At 41.5% G+C, this 22,750-nt stretch overlaps 1 protein-coding gene across 4 annotated transcripts in view; it reads right to left on the bottom strand.

Annotated features, from left to right (window-relative positions):
- The window catches only part of CLIC5 (chloride intracellular channel 5), a 140,205-nt gene that overhangs the window by 114,547 nt on the left and 2,908 nt on the right, over positions 1 to 22,750 (bottom strand). For 2 of the 4 annotated variants that reach the window (XR_008444436.1, XM_054023318.1), the window contains exons 2-4: positions 15,265 to 15,350; positions 12,786 to 12,963; positions 9,199 to 9,806 (exon numbers count right to left, since the gene is read on the bottom strand). Coding sequence is in view for 3 of the 4 variants with exons in the window: in XM_054023318.1 (XP_053879293.1) it covers positions 9,199 to 9,806; positions 12,786 to 12,879 (702 nt within the window). In the remaining variant the exon portion in view is untranslated. Of the gene's footprint in view, positions 1 to 9,198; positions 9,807 to 12,785; positions 12,964 to 15,264; positions 15,351 to 15,878; positions 15,953 to 16,604; positions 16,660 to 22,750 lie in introns of those variants that run through there. The other 2 variants (XM_054023321.1, XM_054023319.1) reach the window with 2 other exon arrangements.

The following is a 22,750-nucleotide window of genomic DNA, read 5'->3' as shown; positions in this document are numbered from 1 at the left end:
GAAACAGTCGCTGGAGTCTAAACATAAATACCCTGCTTTCAGATAGAAACCAAAGGTTCATTCAGGATCCAAGCATCTCCTGCTGTGTTCTTTAAAGCAGGAGCAGCTGCATGAGGAGCCATAATCTATGTCATTAAATAGGCATACATAAGCACTGTTATTAAGTACTCTTGATGGTAGTTGTTTACATCCTGATAGAAAAGCTAATAAACAAAGGTGCTGAACAGCTATCATGTCATGTGCCCTTCCGAAACCACTCAGGCATGGTGTTAATGAGAGGCAAAAATGTGGGTAATGTGATATTTTTAAACCGATCAACAAACATGTTATAGAATGGTGGAAAAGGTCCCTCAATCAGGGGCAAGGCCTAAAATAATGACACACCGATTTTCTGAATAGCGTTCATGTTAAAATCCTACACAAACCAGGTCTAGAACTGGTGTCAGTAAGAATAATTCCTGTGACATCGAGCCTTTGGTCAAGCTTTATCCAGTCTTCAAAAACAAACAAAAAATGTTCATGGATTCCATTCAGGAAAAAGGGATTAGGTGGGAGTTGATTCTTATTTGAACTAAACAGGTTGCCCAACTAGTGGCACATCAAATCAGCATTAGGATGTTGAGCCATCATTCATGGCCCAATCATCACAGCCCACTGAAAGCACAGAAAAAGAGGATCTCATGGGGAATGTAGTCTAGATTTTAAATGGCTATTTTAAAAATATCCTTTTTCTGACACCTTTCATACTGCAGGATCCCCTGGTACTATACACACAAATAACCCATATACAGTGGGAACCATTATAAAATAAGCATTTGCCTCAACCACAGTGATTGTTGTATGTCACCTATTCTAAATGTAGGATGATACCATGATGAAGGCAGCTGGGGTGGCAAATGTTAAGGTTATAGTGGTGCTCAACGTCCAAACTATGCTTAGCAATCAATTCACCTGCCACTGAAATGCAACCAACTTTGGGGGGAGAGAGACAGTAACTGTTTAGCAGTGCACAGTATTACTACACAGATGTCATCCTCAGCGATATTGTCAATAAAAAATTAACCAAAACACAAATAAAAGCTCCATTAAATCTTCATAGAAACAACCAAGGTGTTTACATGGAAAAGAACACAATTGGTTGGGAGGGAAATGGTATTTTTAAACGTCAAGGAGAGAATTAAAAAAATAAAAAAGAGTAAGAATAAGGGAAGGGAAATGCTGAGTTCCTTTAACCAAGTGACACTCATTTCAGTTTCCCTTGACTGTGACCCACATACTTGCACTTCATTTGTCGTCACTGAAATCTCAGTGCAGTAATAGCTTCCTAAACAATACGGCTCCATATTTTAAAGCTGTTGCTATGCTACTGTATTATGCCAAGCGGCTGGAGCCAACAGCTGAAGTGGCACAGTGATGTCGGCTTCACATTGATTCATGGACCTTTCCAGAGGGAGAAATGGCCCATCTGCACAGTGCATGAACGGGGCACGCATTCAATGGAGGTGAGGAGTAAAGCTTTTTACCCTTTGTACCCGAAAGATTAAGCAAGGTGCTGCGCCTTGGTACTAAAGCACACATTCTGTTCATAACAGATAATGTCCCATTCATAATTACCGGACTATCTGGGACAGAATTGCCAGCTTGCTAATCTTCTCATGCACAGAAAAAAATTTACATAAACATAAATCAAGCTGTAAAGAGAGAACCAAAACACAATTCTCCTCTCAGAGGGTTACTGTCGCAGATGAGAAACATAGATGAGAATGCCATGCTGTGGACAAACCCGAGTCCTCCTGCTCTCTAGGCTACTAGAGACTGGGGGCGGATAGTGATATTCCTTACACTGGATTTACAGTACAATACTCTGACTTCAAAAGAGTTACTCCTACTTTCAACAGTGTGAGATCAGAAGCAGGCCCCAAGACTACGAGTGACACAATGCTCTTGAAGCCTGAAGGCAGATGCTAACTCTGCAGCTATAATATTGCGTTATGGCTGTTTGTTAATGGAGAGGTAGTGGTGGAGTCTCAGAGGATGGTCTTGGTCATTCAGCTACAGTTAGAAATGTTTTTTAGGAAGATACTAGACTGGGAAGGTGAGCTTTGTCTAGGTTCTGTAATCCGAGACAAAGAAGATTTTAAAGGGACAAAACATGAAAGACAAAGATATACTGAATAAAGTCTACCAAACAAAGGGAAAGTTCTGATGCCCTTACTCATGCCACATAGTGCTTTACTGCACCAGTAGACCCACTGAAATCAACCAGACTACTGGTGGGGTAAGGCAGTAGTCAACAGCCCAGATTTTAAAAGATATTTAGACATTGCTGTGGTCAGTGTCACAATGCCACACTGATTTAGGAGCCTAGACTCCTAAATCCCTGTTGAACATGAGATTTAGGCTCCTAAATCAGTTAGGCGTTGCACCACTGAGCAAAGCAATGCCAAAATACTTTTAAAAATCTGGGCCAACATGAGTAAGTTTATACAAATCTGTTACAACGTTAAGACACTGACTTTCCCATCAGTCATTTCCACCACCTTTGTTGTTTTAGTTAACTTGAGTTTCTATCACAACTTGGTCTTGGTACTACCATAATTGGAGCACTCTGGAAAAAAAGCTTTTCAATTATTCCCTTGCTCAAGCTGTTCAATTAGCTTAAAAGATCCCAAGGAGCTGGTTACGCGTTTCTCAGTTGGCTCATATGTGAAAAGAAAACATTTGCTCATTTACTTCAAAGAGGTGTTATAGTGAATATTTATAAAGCATTTTTTTAAAATTAAAATGTCATAAATCCAAATTATTATAATTATTTCATCCTCATATATAGGAATACATTTTCAGTCTGGTTTTAACCAGACCTCCATTTTTGTGTGTGCAAAATTTGCTGGAGGGAATAACTGCAGATACAGTTTTGCACCAGCATTCATTACTATGCACTGAAAATTACACCTACAGTTGTTTGTGGTTGCACGCTGTGGCCACAGAAACAAACCAGCATTTGAAAATCCGGCCCAACCTGAAAAAAATTCTCACATTTGTGTAAATTTCCCTAGCCTTAACAGAAGCTGCCCACACAAAATTCCCAATGAAAATTACAAATGTTCATCTTGATTCAGTGGTCCAACAACTCTCCATGATTTTTATGAGTGCTCAACTAGCCAGGCTCCTATGGGCACCAAAATTACCACCTGTTTAAGATGGGTAAAGGGCACCCAGTTCAGTGCATCATTGCTCTTGAGTTAATTTTCTAGCACTAAAGGTTTACAGCATGTGATTTATTAACCCAAAACATCAATAAATATTTAAAAATGAAACTTTCTCAGTACAATCCACATTTATTTCATAGGCCATGGGGAAACTAATAAATGGAAAAGTATGTAGTTTCAATAAGTGTAATCTCACAAATAAACTTTCACTTTGCAACAATTAAAGTGCCTGTCCTTATAATCATCTACTGAGAACAGACAGAGTCTCTGACCATTGTCCATTAATCTCTAACAGCCCAATCCTGGAAATAAGGAATGAGGTGCCCTCAACTCCCAGTGACTTCTGAAGGGAGCTGAAGGAGTTCAGCACCTCCAGGAAAGACTCAACACATTGCAGGATCAGTCCCTACAGACAGTAAATGTGCTTTCCTTCATGGCTGATAAACGCCTGAGAAAATTAATGAACAGATCTAATCGTCACAGTGGAAAGAGTTAAAAGATAAGAATGTAAATGCTAATCTACAAAGCAGTTAGGGCCAATTTCTGCCCTCAAATTCACACATGCAATTCCCAGTGAAGTTTGGGGAATTCCTGTGTAGGTAACTGAGAAGCATTTAGTTCTCAGAATGTCCCTGCTAACCACCACAATGATCAGTAATGGAGTGTTGAATCTGTTTCATGCTTCCACCTATTCAGTTCTCCTTCTGATGGTTTTATTTTTTTAAAAAAGTAAGATGTAATATATTGAAAATTGTATTGTACTCTGCAGGGTATTTTCCTTTTACACATCATAAAATAATGATCACAGATTATAACACAGCATTCATCCTTGTCTCAAAACTTCTAAACAGTTTCCATCATTTTCTTGACCAGGATTTATTTTAAAAGATTTTGTCCTTGTGAAATTCCTGTCTCCTGTACATCCACATTCACGCCCTCTATCCTTTTTCAGAGGCTGCCTTTCCCCTCTCCTATGAATTCTTTATTCCTTCTTCCCATTTGTGTAACAATTGCATGGGCTGCTGTTAAATTTATACTGTAATATTGTCCATATGAACCATTGTCCTTTACTGGATGTAATCTATACTGCTTATCTGTGTGCAACAGGCAAAATAGTTTTTCCTTTGACTCAAAGATAGGGAACTGTGCTTCTGGTGTGTGAAATGTGCTTTTTAAGGACATATTTCTGAGTGGAGAGGATATGAACCATAGCTCCTTTCTCAAAGAACAGTTAAAAACAGATAAAATATTATTCAAAATTTAATACAAAAATGTAGATTGAAATAACATCAAGTCTGCAAAGTAAAGCACTCAAACCTTAGGAAAAGACAAAGTTAAGGTTGCCCGGGCCCTGTGCATTAACAGCAAGTGAGTTCAGCAAGCACAAGTGCGCAGTGCTGAATAGGGAACCACACTATGGGTAAAAGATGCTCAGAATCTGCATGTATTGTGGGTTTGAAGAAGCTATATTTCTATATAAAATTTCATCTAAGTCAAGCTGCCCCATGTAATTAGTATCCCAAGTTGTATATCGATCATATTTCAGTTTTCAAGGGCTTTTGTTTGAAGAAACCATAGGCTTATTAAATAGGTGCTGAGTGGATGTGACAAGTCCAGACGTGTTAGACTGGCACAAATGTCTCCATGGTTAATGCTTGTTGTACTTTATTGTTAGAAATACAGTGAGCTTCTTGATAAAGATCACATACTGAATTCTGCTCCACGTTAAACTAGTGTAAATCCAGAACAATCCATTGACTATTAAGACTCATTGAAAGATGAATTAAGAGGAAGACTGGTTTAATGTTTTTTAACATTTTCTGGGTACATTCAATAATAAAAGGGTGCAAATTAATTCCATAAAATATCATGAAGTTTGATTGAGACTGTTTGATACTGTGGTAAAGAGTCAGCATGCACCAGCATTTACAGCTATCTAAAATGAGTTTGGACTGAGCTACTTCCAGATTATTATACAGTGAGCTGGCTGCCATTTTGTTTTCCGGTTCCTTCTCCCTGGCTCTGTCAGCAGCCATCTTTGTCTGAGGTTGACATCTCTGACCAGTCCTAAAGGTCTACTGCTGCCTGGAAGGAGGGAGGGACGGAGAGAGGGATCTGTGTGTGTGTGCATGTGTGCTACTGCTGCCAAAGGGAAGGGATCCTTCCAGATTGCTACCAAGTGTATGGGAAGGCAAACCCAGAAGAGGATGACAATAGTTTGAAAACAATCATCCAGCAAACCTCACTAAGATGAGTCAGACACAGCACTCCATCCAGCCCAGAGCAGCAATCACAGGATCCGCAGCCAGAGTGGGTAGCTGAAGAGCCAGCTGAGCAGAGCCCAGCTGTGGGGAGAACCCAAAGGATGAAGAGTTCAGCCACTGGGGGAGTCAGAAAGGAAACAGAGCACAGCCAGGGGGCGCAGACCCTATCAGGAGAGAAGCTGGGTTCTGAGCAGAGTCCACTGGGGGGCAATTAGAAAAGGAGGTGAGCATAGTCTCGGGGGCACCAAAAGGAAAAAGAGCCGAGCCTTGGGAGGAGTCAGAGAGGTAGCAGAGCCTAACTGCAGGGAACAAGGGTGAACCAGATAGAGAGCAACAGAGGGTCCTGTGGCACCTTTGAGACTAACAGAAGTATTGGGAGCATAAGCTTTCGTGGGTAAGAACCTCACTTCTTCAGATGCAAGACTGAGATAGATAGAGAGCAAAGCTCAGATGGTGAAAAAACAGGAATAGCAGAGTCCAGATGGGACATCAGGGCAAGTCAGAGGGAACAGAGTACAAATTAAATAGGCCACCCCTATTTTGATTTTATCATGCTTTATCATTTCTTAAATAGTTCATTTGTTCTAAAATATACTGGTGCACAGAACCCTTTGGATTTGGTGGGCTGTATTTGAAACACGTTGTCCATTATTGATTATCTGTTGTTGTCTGTCCAAGGGCTCAGTTCCTAAATGCAATGGAAATGATACAAGGGGAAGTCTATTTTGCAGTCCTTGTTCTAAATTAGCAACAATCACAGATGGTAAAAGAGAGAAAGATGCTTTCCCAATCTTTAGGTGGAGACCCCTTTTAAATTGCCATTCTCCTCACCCACAGAGGAGTGAAAAACACCAGGGATGCTCCCTGAATGAATCACACAGAAATCCAAATCATTCCCCTCCCAACCACCTCCACGATGGTTGTGTGTGCAGATCTCTCTTCTCCTGCATGGAAAGGTAGGAAACAACAACTACCTCTGAAACCTGTGCATGTGCTCTGTGGGACTCTGCTCCACTTTGGGGAGAGAGGTGGAACCTGAGTCAGCTGGAGGCAAGAGTGGGAGGGCTGGGGTCAGAGCTGGTGGCGATGCACATTACTTCCTCTCTGGCTCCATCTTGCATAGATAGACAAGATAATACAGCCTGGCGACCCCTCTCACAGGGGAGGGAGTGTCAGCTACCACAGCTCTCTCGGAGCAACATAGCCAGGGAGCTGAGGAGCCACCAGGAGCCAAAGCCAGTTCACATGAACAGGGCAACTGTGAGGATGGACCTGGTCCTCTGCAGATACTCCTGATTCCTGCACTGATTCCCAATACAACTGTCTACCTCACAAGATGATGTGGAGGGATTTCCAGCATGGGATCCTTGCAGAGATTTTCTCCTCTAAAGCCTTCTTCCAGAGGTTTTACCCTGGGAAGGAATGATCTGGGTCAGAGTTTCCAGTCCCCGATGCAGATCATTTCCACATAAGAGATGATCTAGTTCATGGGGCTGGGGTTTTTGTCTTTTTTTTTAGTTCAGGTTCGTTAGTCCTGATTCTCTTCTCACTTATAAGTGTTTTATACTAATTGACGTCAATGAAGTTGCTCCTGACTTACAGAGAAACAAGTGAGAAGAGAATCAGCCCCTTTGTTCTTCTGAATGAATCCCACTCACTCCTGGCATCAGCTTGATCAATCTTGCTAATCATTAGCTGAATTTCACATGTATAAAGCTGAATTACAATAGGATTTTTTAGCATCTTCCATGCAAATTGTATACCAAAATGTTCTACAGAGTACCTGTAAGTTTCATATAAGGAAGCGAGTACAGTATAGATAAGGAAGGAAAATAAGATTTGTTTTCAGCTTGAGATTTAAAATGAGATGGAGAGTTGAACAAGTGGAGAGAAAAAGGGCTATTGCAGATGGCACAAGCTGCAGAGGAGTAGGCTGTTGGAACAATGGGGGTAAGAATAAATTGAGGGACAAATAGTAGTAATTCCAAAATCCAAAAATGTTTAAGAACCCTGTTAAATTTCCTAAGGAAACAAAATGTACTTAACTATTACATTGTTTACAAAACCCAAGCACTTATAAGCATGGAAATGAAAGGGAAAGGGCATCATAAATCTTACAGCGTCCACATAATAAACACCTTCTTATCAAATACCATGAGCCAGTTGCCACTTGAGGTAAAGGAAGATATTTGTTAGCTGTCAAGAATAGATGGATTCTTATGTTCTTTCTAAACAGTAACCAAACAACAGAAGGCAACTTGCTCTCACACATCATGCCCTCGCCTGCTCCCATTGCTATCAGTGGCAAAAGCCTCTCACTTGCATCTATGGGAACAAAAAGTGGACCCAAAGCTATCCACAAAGAAAATGCTAGATTCTTCCAATGAAGACTGAATGCCATCCTAGAAGATGTGTTTTAGTCAAACACAAATTATTGGACTCGATACAGGGGTAACTGGGTGACATTCGGTGGCCTTGTGTTATATGAGAGTTCAGATCAGATAATCTAATGGTCCTTTCTGGTCTTAAAATCTATGAATAAAAATCATTAACAGTGCATGAATTTTCAAGGGGATTTAACTGTATAACTAGGATAACTGGAGGGACAGTAACAAGACATTTTTTTACCTAGAGGGAGAGACAGGAACATTAAACAAAAGAAAAATGTTCAAATCATAGTATTTTAATGCCTTGTAATTGGAAAATAGTTTGATTAATCCATTTATATTGTCCAGAGTGTTCTCCTTTATCCTCTAAGAAAATATGGCAATTTCCCAGCCAAACTAATTTTGCAAATCAAAGGCGTAGGGACTTTGTAATGGAAACTGATTGCAACCTTAGCTAAGGAGAGGCCACAATACCATATTATCTGATAGGGCTTGTAAAAGACAATCCTTCCCCTCTCACTATCTCACGTCAATGCAAAGGTCATTATATGTTCTTGCTTAATATGCTCAATATCAAATGTTAAAATTGCTGAGAGCATTAGTGGTAACACAAACTCATATTCAACTTTCAAAATATTCAGGTCACTTAGGACCAGATTCTGATACGGGCTATTCAACATGAATAAGGGTAACTCCCCAAGACGTCCCATTCAAGTCACTGGGATTAATCAATATTGAGAAAGGAGGTGTAAAGAGAGAGGTTTTCTGAAGGAAAATACAACATTTATTTAAGAGCTTAAGTGAATGTGATTTAGAAACTCAACAAGGGAAAGAGTGAAACTGACGCCCTAGTGATTCAGACCTGACTTGAATTTCACTAATAGGCACTTAAAATCTGCATCACAGAAATAACTTAATCCAATTTGTTGTAATAAATAAGTTGGATCTGTTCCAAAGATGAACATAGGAAAGAATTTCCCTGTCGCTCTTCATTTTGAAGATTTGTTTTCCTTTATAATATTAATATGTATTGCACTTGATCCATAGCCCACTGAATAGGAGTCTTTTCAATGATTCAATGGGCTTTGGATCAGGCCTCTCTAGCACTTTTCATCCAAAGATCTCAAAACCAATATACATGGGTGGGTAAGCAGTATTATCCCCATTTTACATGGAAAAAGGGAGTCACAGAGGGGATAAGTGACTTGCGAATTTCACGCAGAATGTCAGTGGCAGAACTGGGGGCAGAACTTAGCGCACACTTCAGTGAGACTGAGGATACTTGGATTGATTCTAGTTCTAATGCTACTGTACATGTCTAGGAGCACAAGCCCTTACCTTAACAAAGAGGAAAATTTCACACTCCTTCTGAAAGTTGTCAGTTTCTCCCAAGTTGTTGTTAGCTGGAAATCTGGTGGAAGTTGGGAAGGTGGGGGAAGTGACCGGGCTCTTGCGAAGACTGAATCCAGTAGGAGATGGGATTTTATTTCCAAACACCATCCTCTCTACACATTCATCATTGGGCCTTGGGCTCATCATCTCCATCTCTTCCTGGCGATGCTGGTCCTCTTCAGCCCCTTGCTGAGAGGAAGCTGAACCATCCTCCCCATTAGCTCCTTGCTGAGATGACACAGAATTACTGCGGCTGATGTCCATGCTTTCTGGAGTGGTGGTGGGAGAAGGAGATGTTGGGTCTTCATGGACTTCCTCATAAAGATGATCCTCTTTTGCCTCCTCTGAATCAGGAATCTCCTCTTTTGCCTCCTCTGAATCAGGAATCTCCTCTTTTGCCTCCTCTGAATCAGGAATCTCCTCTTTTGCCTCCTCTGAATCAGGAATCTCATAGAGGCCAGTGTTCTCTACATTTTCATAGACGTTGGTAAAGCCCCCATTTTCCATGCTGGCTGGCTGGTTGGATTTTGCCTCTCTTATGGTATCTTGAGGGGCTGGAGATGGCAACAGATAAACACTGTTTAAAAGGAAGCAGTGTTTGTGGTGTGCTTTTTGAATGCACTGGTACACATGACAGGTTTCCAACAATCATTTACGGAGAGCTTTAAATCAACAAACTATACTCCACCAAAGTCAAAGATAAGGCTAGCTCACTTTTAACCCCTTCCTGGCTCAGAACACTTGCAACTATATTTAATAGTTTGCTCTTCCCAATATATCTTAGTCAGACTTCAGTACATACAGTGAATCCAACTCAGACAATTACCAGAGAACAATAAAAGGCAGTGGTGAAGTAAACACTGGTCTTTATCTGAAAGTCTAATATACCTTGGGAATACTTTGCTTAAAGCCTAGAGGAGGTAGATCTCACTGAACTGATTTTCTGAGCATCAGTGAAAAGCAAGGGTACCTACTCCTCTGATCACAAAATGCCACCAACAATGTAAACAACACTTCAGTGGTTAATCAATTATTGAAAAATAAATTCAAGAAGTAGCACAGGGGATAAGGCACCAGACTGGTTGTCTTGAAACTTGCATTCTCTTCCAGGCTCTGCCACTGACACACTATTTGATCTTTGGCAAATCACTTCGCTTATGTCTGCCTCAACTTGCCCATTTGTAAAGTGGGGACAATAACATTTACCCATATTTGTAAATTGCTTTGAAATCTAGAAATAAAAGCACTATAAGCCTTAAGTGTTATTATATTACATTTAAAATATATTATATGTATCTGCCATTTATATCCAGGTTCTTTATATGACCATTTTTCTTAGAGAGGGCCGAAGTCATAAAGTTTGGATCTGGAGCTGAACTTTCCAAAGTTTGGGGAAGTACAGATCTAGTGATTGGATTACGACATCTCTCATTTTCATGCATCTTCTGCACTTTGACTATCTTTCTATTCTTAAGGCTCAACTGCATTCAATCTTGCATGGGTGGGTAAGGAAGGAGAGAAGATGCAAGGAGCCCTTTCCTCCTCCACCCCCAGCTACGGACTTGGCACAGTGAAGTCCTTGTGCTTCTCTGAGTTGACTGCTACAACCAGGGGTGGATTCTCCAGAGGGACATGGGAGATTGGGGGGACAGCAGAACTAACACCCCACCCATCTCTGCACAGAACAAAGAGGTGCACACACTAAACCCCTGTCAAAAGGTGGTGCAGCAGATGCTGTCTCCCTGAGATCAGGAGGCTGTGGATTAAAGTAATTATTTTTGTATTCAGCCTATCAAAATAATAATAAAAGTCAAGCTGCAAAAGTGTAGCAGCCTTTAAACCTACAGGCAGCTGGATTCATCACCTAAGTCATTCTGATTTATCTAAGTTTAATTTTTATATAGACAATAAAAATGCTGCAAATGGAATTTGCATTCCCTATCTGGAACTAACACCATTCCGCATAGATAGAGTTAAATAACAGAAGGACAATGAGATACTTTGACACATGATTACTTTTCTGGATAGGCACAAACTGAGGACTTCAGGGATGTATAATTCATATTCAGTGTGTTACTCATGTAATCCTGCCTGATCCACAAGCAATGTCAGCAAGCAGAACAAAGCCCATTTCCCCTTCACTGTTTCCATGTTTAACTGGCACATTGCTTGAACATCTTCTCAAATACAAATTAAAAAATTATCAAACATATATCAAACATCAGGAAAAATCATGTCAGGCTCCCATAACCATGAGATTGGCTTACAAATCATGAGATTTTCAAATAAATATAGGGTTCTTTTACTTTCTGTTTTTCAAACCTCACAAGTTATTGGGTCCTGTTTTCATGCTTTTCTGTGCAATCATGAAGGTTAGAAACTTACATTTTTAAAATGAAAGCTGAAATTCTTGAATAATCATTTGTCTTTCGGACCTGGGGCTTCAAATAAAACATGAAGGGTTAAATTCTGGCTCCGTTGAAGTCAATGGGAGCTTTGTCATTAAACGCATCCAGGATCTCACACCAGATATTGCAAAACTTGCAATACAATCATGAGAATTGGCACCACTGACATTCTGATGGGCTCTTAAATCTACACAGCTCCCAAAAACTATATTAAGGGTTTGATTCCACAGTCCTAGGCAAACACCCTGTTTCCTCCTCTATGAATGTGGAGGTCCCCCTGGTGGTGAAACCAGTGCAATTGCACTCCATAAGAGGGCTGAATTCAAAGCAGGGAGTTGTACAGCACAAGAACTCAGCTTCATGAGAGCTCCCTGAATAAAAAGGGACAGGCAATGGTTGCAAAAGCCAGGTGATCTTCAGCTGTAGGAAACCTTCAGCTGGTCTCACACATAGAGCAGATATGCTAAGATGCTTCCGCAGGGCAACTTAATGAAAATGTGCAACAATCCCAGCACACAAGTCTGCTACTTGGGCTGAGCACTAGAGCAGTGGATATGGCCTCAAATGCACACCCAACACAGCCATTGACTTAAATGGAATGTTTGGGTGCACGAGGGAAGTAGGGTCATGCCTTATGACTTGTTTTCTTTATCCCTCTGAATTTTATACAGCATACTGTGTGGATCCACCCCCACCTTATAAAACCCAAGGTGTATCTCAGGGGAAGATGGGTGGGGATGGAGAGAGAGCACCTGAAAGCTGCAGTTGAGTTCAGAAATGTTATTTCAACAGTAACATTTTTAAAAGGCTTTGCGGTAGAAGCATCTCTTTCCATATTCATCTTGCGGAATGAAATGTGTTGCCCTACAACAGCTGCCTCAGTCCATCCTTCTCCAAACTTACCCCTTCTTTAATGTGCCTTCCTGGCTTTTTGGACCTTTGTTAGAGCTTATTGTTTGTTATTCTGTTATATACAGCCCAAAGAACCTGGGAGGGATGGGAAGGAGAGGAGCCCATTGGTTTTGTATGACATTTTTATTTGGTTTGCAAATTTTCTTGCTTTTAAGAAAATGCTTTGTGTGTTTTCAAGCTTTTCAAGAACATAGATGCACTTTGCTGTTTAACCTGTGCTGTTCAAAGACTTCTCTGATGAAGAATTCCGTGCTGCAAGAACTCTCTGGGCATGACTCCCATTGATTTGAAGAGATACCTTATGCATAGAGTGCTTGAAGGATCAGATCCTCTAAGACCATCAAAATGCTTCCCTCGTCCTCTCCCTGCTGCTACCCAGTCTTAAAAATCACTGAGAAGGGAAAAAAAGAAAAACTATCATCACCACTGATGACTGCTTTAGAGGAGAACCAACATGCAGCTTCTACAGACCTAAATCACCACGATCAGTTTTTTGCAGAGAAAGCAATTGCAGTAAGTAGCAGCACCTGCTGGAAATGAACAAGAAGGCAGGTAAAATACAAATATTATGCAACAGTTTAAAACTTGGTGTTTCACACTTTTGAATAATAAAATCCCTTTTACCACTTCTCTTTCCCCACCCCCAGTGCTTCATTGCTCTGGAAGACCGGGACTTGACTCCACTCTCTTGCCCTTTAGTTATTTATGCTTTTTATTCATTATTGTTTTTTAACATTTATATTGGTCACAACCAAGTTGGGCCTTAGTGTGCCAGGTCCTGTACAGATATAATAAATGAGAGTTCCTGCTCCAAAAAACTCACAATCTAACAAAAATTGGTATACAATTTATACCTGTGTAAAGTGTGTGCAAAATGGTGTAGAATGCTACTCTGATCGGATAGCATTTTATATCTACTTTGCACAGTATAAAGGACTATATAAGGTGCAAAGCAGTGAAGAATCTGGCCCTCTCTCTGCATCTAAGAAAGTATTTATTCAAAATAAATCTGGGAAATGAAGAACAGACACCCCCTTTTCACCTTACGGCTTTATCTTCACCTCAAACTTTTGTGTTCAAATACACTGAAAAGTCAATTAATTAAAATGATTCTGACTATGACTTCGCAGTTAGTATGGGTAAAACCAAGTTATTATCAATGGGTAAAAATGTCAATGGGTAAAAAGTATTTTTCTTTTCATAATTCATTCTCTTTCTTTGAGATAATATACGTTAGGCAGGCCGAGTTGCTTGTTTAGACCATCCAGACTCAACAAGTCTGGTACTGTATTTTTTCATAGATTCACAGATTTTTTTAGACCAGAGCAGACCTTTCAATCATATAGTCTGACTTACTGTATAATAGAGGCTATGGAATTTCACCCAGTTATCCCTGTACTGAGCCCAATAATTTGTGTTTAATTAAAGTATATCTTCTTGAAGACTTCAAGAGATGGAAAATCCACCACTTCCTTTGGTAGTTTGTTCCATTAGTCAATCAACCTCGCTGTTAAAAAGGTGTGCTTTTTTCGGATTTGAATTTGTCTGCCTTTAACTTCCAGACAGTAGTTCCCATTGTGCCTTTCTCTGTTGTATTAAAGAGCACATTACTACCAGTATTTTCTCTCTATAAAGGTACTTATACGCTGTAATCAAGATACTTTTTGATCTTTTTGATAAACTAAACAGATGGAGCTCCTTCAGTTTATCACTCTGAGGCATTTTTCCCAGTCCTTGAATATTTTTTGTGGCTCCTCTTTGCACCCTTTTCACCCTCCCTTTGATTCTGATCCCACTGTAATCCACTGGACACAGAGTTTCACCTTACAGCACTATCGCTGAATCTGCCCATAGAGTGTTCAACCAAGGGGTCTGATAATGCTTTCACGTACTCCACTGTTCTATGAACTGTCCGTGGAATATGACCAAAATGCTAAATTAGTTATTTTAAATGCCCTATTCTTCATATACAAAAAATCAATATGAAATAATGAAGCAGCCTGTATTACTAACTAGATAAAGACAAGAAAATCAGAGACATGATTCAACTGAGTTGCTCTGACTTAAACTAGCTGAGGATCTGCCCTTTCATTTGTACAAAGAGAAAAACTACTTAGGGTGTATGTTTGTAAGGTCACTCGGGGGGTAACTATAATTTTAACTCTGTTGCAGCCCTTAATTTTTTTTCCTGCACTACAATGGACAGACTTTAATGCATTAGGAGGAACTTACTGAAGTAAAAGTTAAGGGCCAGATCCTTAGCTGGTGAAGTCAATGGAGCTTTACATCAGTAAATCATCTAGCCCAACATTTTAAAAAGGTAATAGTAGCAAAAGTCAGAACTGAAAATGGGTGAACAAAAGATTTTAATTCTAACTATAAGAAAAGAGAAGTTTGGGAAATGAATGATTAAAATGAGGCAAACAACATTCTTGGAAACATTCAATGAAAACTAGAGCCTGTAACTGGAAGATGCTGAACATGCTCAGCGATCACATATTGCAAGGTTATTGGAGGATCTCAGCACCTCACAGGATTGGACACCTAATTTGCATTCGACACAGCCATCACTAGTGGAATCGTGACATTTGATGGCTATTTAGACTGTCTAGTTTACAAAGTATTATATGAAAGCTCAAATTTGTCCAAGCCTTTGAAAATCTGTAGTGAATTTATTTTTCTCAATACTCACCTAATACTCCATAGGTTTTCTATTTGAGTTTTGAAGCTTTTCCAGAAAAAGATCTAGGAATCTTTGCGAACAGGTCCATGAAGATTCTGGCTCAACATGCAGTGGAGGTGAAATAAGAATAATATGTTAGGCTCTTGATAACACAAACTTGTTGCATCTTGTCAGAACCTAGACTATGAGTTCTCTGGGACAAGGACAATCTTTTTACTTTGACATTATGTTAGACCTAATTTGGGGGTTCATTACTGTCACAATTCAGGGGCCTGCATCTGTATTCTCCCTCCTTGATTCAGGAAGGGCACCCATTCTAGGCTCCTGGCTTCCCAATCGTAACCAGTCTTGGGTGATGATCCGCGTCTCTCTCCTTCCTGACCAGGGTATTTCCAGACTACACAGTTCCCTGTGTATACTGTGACCACTCCAGGGAAGACAGGCTGCCTAAGCCAGCCTGCTTTACTTTTCTCCTCAGAGATGGTATACAGTATAATTGCCACAGTTAAGTTACCATGCAGCTCTTTCTAAGCAAGCACATTTATTCTTAAGGTAAAAGCGTTAAAGAGAAAACATTAAAAAAAAAAAAAAAAAAGAATCTTGATGCATGCTAATAAGCTTACCAGAAATCACCCTCTCACACCAACAAGGGCTTTGGTTGGTGATTAGTCCTTCAAATTGCACACAGGGGTTTTTCCTGTGGTCACAAATCCATCACAGCTTCAACTCAGAACAAGCACCTCAGGAGTACATTTATTCCTTTATATAGTTTATCTTTGAAGAGCCTCATGTAACAGATGATCAGAAGACAAAAGTTCCCCCCTCAGGGTGAAGCTTCAAAGACTAAGTCCCTAGATGGGAATTTGCAATCCCCTCCTCCCAAAAACTGCCTAGGAATTCCACTTAACATATATTGTCCCAAGAGATCATTCATGTCTGCTACATTGTTCAACACAGTCTTTTGAAGCCCACAGTACTTCCCAGAGATTGCATTAATCCTGTCTTCCTCCCAAAGAAGTTCCATACAAAGCCACAATAATAAAAAATTGCATGTTTAATACAATCAACTCCTAAAATATTTAAACTTAATTCAATAATGTTTGTTTAAGAAATTGCATAACTATTATACTTATCTCCTTCTACCTGTTAGGCTGGATGTCAACACTACAGCCATACCAACTTCCTGATGATCCCACTTTAATTGACACTGCACCAAATGCCTGGTTGACAATAATATCATGTACCTGGATTCTGCAGTAACATCCAGCCCAGGTTTTGGCTGTACATAAAAGGTTATTGCCTCATCTCTTATCAAATTGTGAATGGCTGAGGTTTTATTCACTACTAACCTTGCATTAAACATCACATGAAGACTGGGATCTTTGTCCAACACTGTAACCCGCCATGAGACAGGAAGCATAACCTGCAGCATCAAGTTTTGCTTAGTGTAAAATATTTGCCTTCCCTCGTCTCTCCACTGTCCACCTCCACAAAGATTAAAGACGCAATGCCTTCACACAGTTACCTCCCTGCCCAACCACCCACTCAAAATACTGTATAATGTAGCCAAACTGTTCAAATATGGATGCCTACACTTAAGCACCAAAATAAGTATTCTGACTTTCAGAGATCCAGAGCACCCACAAGTCCTGAGAAGGCTTCTTTTTTGGACTGAGTGTGATAGATGAGCAATTTCTGGCCGAGGAAGTGTTACAGCTCAGGATGGCCTGTGCATCCTGCCTAGGGTTGCCAACTTTCTAATCGCACAAAACCGAACACCCCTGCCAAATTCCTTCCCTGAGGCTCTGCCCCTTCTCAGAGGCCCCAACTCGACCCTTCTCAGAGGCCCCGCATCCCACTCACACCATTCCCCCTCCCACCGTCACTCGCTCTCCCCCACCCTCTCTCACTTTCACTGGGTTGGGGCAGGGGGTTGGAGTGTGGGAGGAGGTGAGGGCTCCAGGGTGGGGCCAGAAATGAGGTGTAAGAGGGAGCTCCAAGCTGGGGCAGGGCTGAGGGTATGGGCTCTGGGGTAGGGCTGGGGATGAGGGGTTTCGGGTGCAGGAGGGGGGCTCCAGGCTGGGGCCAAGAGACTCACAGCTGAGGCAGGGGGTTGAGGTGTGGGAGGGGATGCGGGCTCCAGCTAGGGTGTGGGCTCTAGGGTGGGGCCAAGGAGAGGGGTTTTGAGTGCAAGAAGGGGCTCTGGGCTGGGGCAAAGGGTTCGGGTGCAGGAGGAGGTGCAGGCTATGGAAGGGGGCTCAGGGCAGGTGTGCAGGCTCTGGAAGTTATGGTGCGGGAGGGGATGCAGGGCTGGGGTACGGGGTTGGGGTGCAGGAGCAGATTCCAACCTAACTTCCCTCTAAGCTGCATTGCCGCGCAGCAACTTATTAAACACTGAGCAGGCACTCAGAGCTGTGGGGGGGAAGAGATTCCTCTCCCCCAACCCTAGCCACAGCCCAGCCATGGACGTGCCACAGTTTGGTGAGATGTGCCCCTCCCTGGACCCAGCCCAGCCCAGCCCTGCCGCGGCTGGGGGAGACACGCCCATTCCCCGGTCCCAACCCAGCCCGGCCCTGCAGCGGTCGTGGGAGAGGCGCGTCTCCTGCAGCCCCAAACCATACCCGGCCCGGACTTGCTGTGGCAGGGAGAGGCACCCCTCCTCCCCACCCCAGGTGCTGCTGCAGGGAGGGAGAGCTGGGGGGAGTTTTCTCTCCCCGTCGCAGCTTCGGGGCAGCCTGAACCCCAAACCCCTCATCTCCAGCCCCACAAATGCAAAAAATGGATTGAAAAAAGAACCAAACATCCTGCATGCCAAGACTTCAGCAGAAGTCTACAATTCTTGTGTGACATTTACTCACGACCTTGCTTCTTGCAGATCAAACTATACAGCCACAAGAGAACACAGGATGTCGTTGTGAAATATAACTGACAGCCACACACATGTGACCTTAGGAGTATCATTTCATAGGGAGTAGGAGGACCTGTGCGGGTAGGTCTCCTTTTACATTTATTTCTTCAGATTAAAGGGACACTATCAACTTGAAATCTAATTAATTTAATCAAATTAAAAATAGTTGCAGGTTCTACACCTGCCACTTTATGCTTTTATAAATCACATTTTCTAATACTTTTGTGGTTTCTCTCCCATCAGCTGTGTGCAAGATCCACAAACACCAGGGGAAACTGACTAACAGACTGTTCAGGGGGAAAATATAGAACTAACTATACACAAAGTTCTGCCCAATGCATAAAATAAACTGAAAAAATACAGACAAATATTTTTTCCTCTAGAAGTTCAGTTATAGCAATCTAATTATTATTGGTAAAAGAATAGTAGTAGGGAAATGTGTGATTTTTAAGGAAATGGTATTCCCTGAAATTTAAGAACAAATTTATGCAGTTGTCTGAGCTAGTAAAATTTCACATTTTGTTTTTATTTGAACCAAAATCAAAAGTTAGCTAGGAATTGTTTTTCATTAATGGACCGTGGTTCCCAGCCTGCAGTCCTCCCTATTTTCTTAATAGGTCTAGTCAAGAACTGAGGTATTTTGTAACCAATATATCTTTTGCAAATGGATGAAGAAAAGCACCTGTAACACCAGTAATCTTATACGGAGCTTTTTGAGACAAAGTATTATTATTTTTATTGCAGTGGACTAAAATATGTGTTAGGTGCTGTATAGATTTAGAAAAAGACAGTCCCTTCCTGAAAGCCCTTTGCAATCTAAACAGGTGAAAAGTTGGAGATTGGAACACAACATACAAGCAAAGTGGTCTCAGTGACAAAAGGGACATGGCTTGCTAGTTCCTTGTTTTTACTTTATTTTTATAAATAAAAATAAAATAAATATTATTGCTGACTCATTTTTGAAGGCATTGTGGAATAAATGGGTTTTAAAGGTCTTGTCTAGACTAGTATTTAAGGTTCGATGTTCAAGTGCTAAGACATTTTAAAAGTATATATAATCAAGGCATGCTTCCTCTCACATGGGTTAAACTGGGCAAATAAAGTAGACTTAACTTCCAATAACTTCAATAGGATTTAAGCACATGCTTAAATGTTTTGGTGTACAGGGATGTGATTACTCACATTTTTAAGATTAAGCACATGAGTAAGTGCTTTGTGGAATTAAAGCCAATAGGAATATCCTTTTAACTCTGAAAATCTATCTGGATCATTGTATAAATAGAATGCTTCTACTTTAAGGAGTATGTTAGAGGCTGGTTAAATGCCTGGTTGGTATGAAAAACAGCAAAATATATACAAAGATTAAGGAGGTTAAAGGGCTGGGAGCTCCCTCCTCTTGTTTCTGCACGGTCTCCCGCTCCCTTAAATTTCCTATGTTATAAAATGGCAAATAGCTTTTTACGAGAATACAGTAAGGTCACTTATAAGGGACATATCCTTTTTCTACTGAAAAATGGGCATGCAGTAATTCATGTACATAAATACTTATCACTATGTCAGATTCAAATCAAGGTTTCTGTGTTGTTGTTTTTTAAGTCTGAGCAGCTGCCAACGTTCAACCTATTTATCATTTTTATCTGAATTCACCTGGGACGATTTATACACTTCTGTGGTTTACCACACCTTGAATACTGTGTGCAGTGCTGGTCACTCCATCTCAAAAAGATATATTAGAATTGGAAAAGGTACAGAGAAGGGCAACAAAAATGATTAGGGTATGGAACAGCTTCCATACGAGGAGAGATTACAAAGACTGGGATTATTCATCTTAGAAAAGAGATGACTAAGGGGAAATATGGTAAAGGTTTATAAAATCATTAATGGTGTGGAGAAAATGAATAAGTAAGTGTTATTTACCCCATCACATAACACAAGAACTACGGGTCACCCAATGAAATTAATAGGCAGCAGATTTACAATAAACATAAGGAAGTACTTCATACAACAACCATCAACCTGTGGTACTCGTTGCCAGGAGATATGAAGGCCAAAAGTATAAATGGGTTAAAAAAAAGAATTAGGTATGTCCAGGGAGGACAGGTCTATCAATGGCAATTAGCCAAGGTGATCAGGGATGCAATCCCATGCTCCAGGTATTCCTAAACTTCTAACTGCTAGAAGCTGGGACTGGACAAGCGGGGATAGATCACTCATTAATTTCCCTGTTCTGTTCATTTCCTCTGAAGCATCTGGCACTGGCTGCTGTCAGAAGACAGGATACTGAGCCAGATGGACCATGTCATACTCACATGACTGAAGCACAATCATGGATGGGTATAAACTGTTCAGGAAGGACAGGCGGGGGAGAAAAGGTGGAGGAGTTGCACTGTATGTAAGGGAGCAGTATGATTGCCCAGAGCTCCAGTATGAAACTGGAGAAAAGCCTGTTGAGTGTCTTTGGGTTAAGTTTAGAGGCGAGAACAACAAGGGTGATGTCGTGGTGAGCATCTGCTATAGACCACCAAACCAGGAGGATGAAGTAGACGAAGCTTTCTTCGGACAACTAACTAAAGTTTCCAGAGCGCAGGCCCTAGTTCTCATGGGGGACTGACATTTGCTGGGAGAGCAATACAGCAGTGCACAGACAATCCAGGAAGTTTTTGGAGAGTGTTGGGGACAACTTCCTGGTGCAAGTGTTGGACGAACCAACTGGGGGCCATGCTCCTCTTGACCTGCTGATCACAAACACGGAAAAGTTGGTAGGGAAAGTAGAAGTGGGTGGCAACCTGGGCAGCAGTGACCATGATATGGTCGAGTTCAGGATCCTGACAAAAGGAAGAAAGGAGTGTAGCAAAATATGGACCCTGGACTTCAGAAAAGCAGACTTTGACTCCCTCAGGGAACTGATGGGCAGGATTCCCTGGGAGGCTAATATGAGGGGGAAAGGAGTCCAGGAGAGCTGGCTGTATTTTAAAGAAGCCTTATTGAGGGCACAGGAACAAACCATCCCAATGTGCAGAAAGAATAGCAAATATGACAGGTGACCAGCTTGGCTTAACAGAGAAATCTTCGGTGAGCTTAAACACAAAAAGGAAACATACAAGAAGTGGAAACTTGGACAGATGACTAGGATGAAGGAGTATAAAAATATTGCTCAAGCATGAAGGGGTGTAATCAGGAAGGCCAAAGAAAAATTGGAGTTGCAGCTAGCAAGGAATGTGAAGGGTAACAAAAAGGGTTTCTATGGGTATGTTAGCAAGAAGAAGGAGATCAGGAAAAGTGTGGGACCCTTACTGAATGGGGGAGGCAAATCTACTGACAGATGATGGGGAAAAAGCTGAAGTACTCAGTGCTTTTTTTGCCTTGGTCTTAATAGACAAGGTCAGCTCCCAGACTGCTGCACTGGGCAGCACAGTATGGGAAGGAGGTGAGCAGCCCTCAGCGGTGAAAGAATAGGTTAAGGACTATTTAGAAAAGCTGGACATACACAAGTTCATGGGGTCGGATACAATGCATCCGAGGGTGCTGAGGGAGTTAGCTGATGTGATTGCAGAGCCATTAGCCATTATCTTTGAAAACTTGTGGCGACCGGGGAAGGTCCTGGCTGAAAAAGGCAAATATAGTGCCCATCTTTAAAAAAGGGAAGAAGGAGAATTCAGGGAACTACAGACAGGTCAGCCTCACCTCAGTCCCTGGAAAAAATCATGGAGGTCCTCAAGGAATCCATTTTGAAGCACTTGGAGGAGAGGAAGGTGATCAGGAACAGTCAACATGGCTTCACCAAGGGCAAGTCATGCCTGACCAACCTGATTGCCTTCGATGATGAGATAACTGGCTCTGTGGATAAGGGGAAAGTAGTGAATATGATATATCTTGACTTTAGCAAAGCTTTTGATAAGTCTCCCTCAGCATGCTTGCCAGCAAGTTAAAGAAGTATGGGCTGGATGAATGGACTATAAGGTGGATAGAAAGCTGGCTAGATCATTGGGCTCAATGGGTAGTGATCAACAGCTTGATGTCTAGTTGGAAGCCGGTATCAAGCAGTGTGCCCCAGGAGTCGGTTTTGTTCAACATCTTCATTAATGATCTGGATGACTGGATGGATTGCACCCTCAGCAAGTTCATGGATGATACTTAGCTGGGGGGAGAGGTAGATATGCTGGAGAGTAGGGATAGGGTCCAGAGTGACTTAGACAAATTGGAGGATTGGGCCAAAAGAAATCGGATGAGGTTCAACAAGGACAAGTGCAGAGTCCTCCACTTAGGTTGGAAGAATTCCATGCACTACTACAGGCTGGGGACCGACTGGCTAAGCGGTAGTGCTGCAGAAAAGGACCTGGGGATTACAGTGGACAAGAAACTGGATATGAGTTAACTGTTTTCCCTTCTTGCCAAACAGGTAAACGGCATATTGGGCTGCGTTAGTAGGAGCACTGCTAGCAGACTGAGGGAGTGATTATTCCCCTCTATTCGGCACTGGTAAGTCCACATCTGGAGTATTGGATCCAGTTTTGGGCCCCCCACTACAGAAAGGATGTGGACAAATTGGAGAAAGTCCAGCAGAGGGCAACAAAAATGATTAGGGAG

The sequence above is a fragment of the Malaclemys terrapin genome, chromosome 3 (assembly GCF_027887155.1).
Source record: "Malaclemys terrapin pileata isolate rMalTer1 chromosome 3, rMalTer1.hap1, whole genome shotgun sequence".
In the NCBI taxonomy this organism is placed as follows: Eukaryota; Metazoa; Chordata; order Testudines; family Emydidae; genus Malaclemys; species Malaclemys terrapin.
The sequence above is the reverse complement of the archived record's forward strand: the minus strand, read 5'-3'. Positions and strand labels throughout refer to the sequence as shown.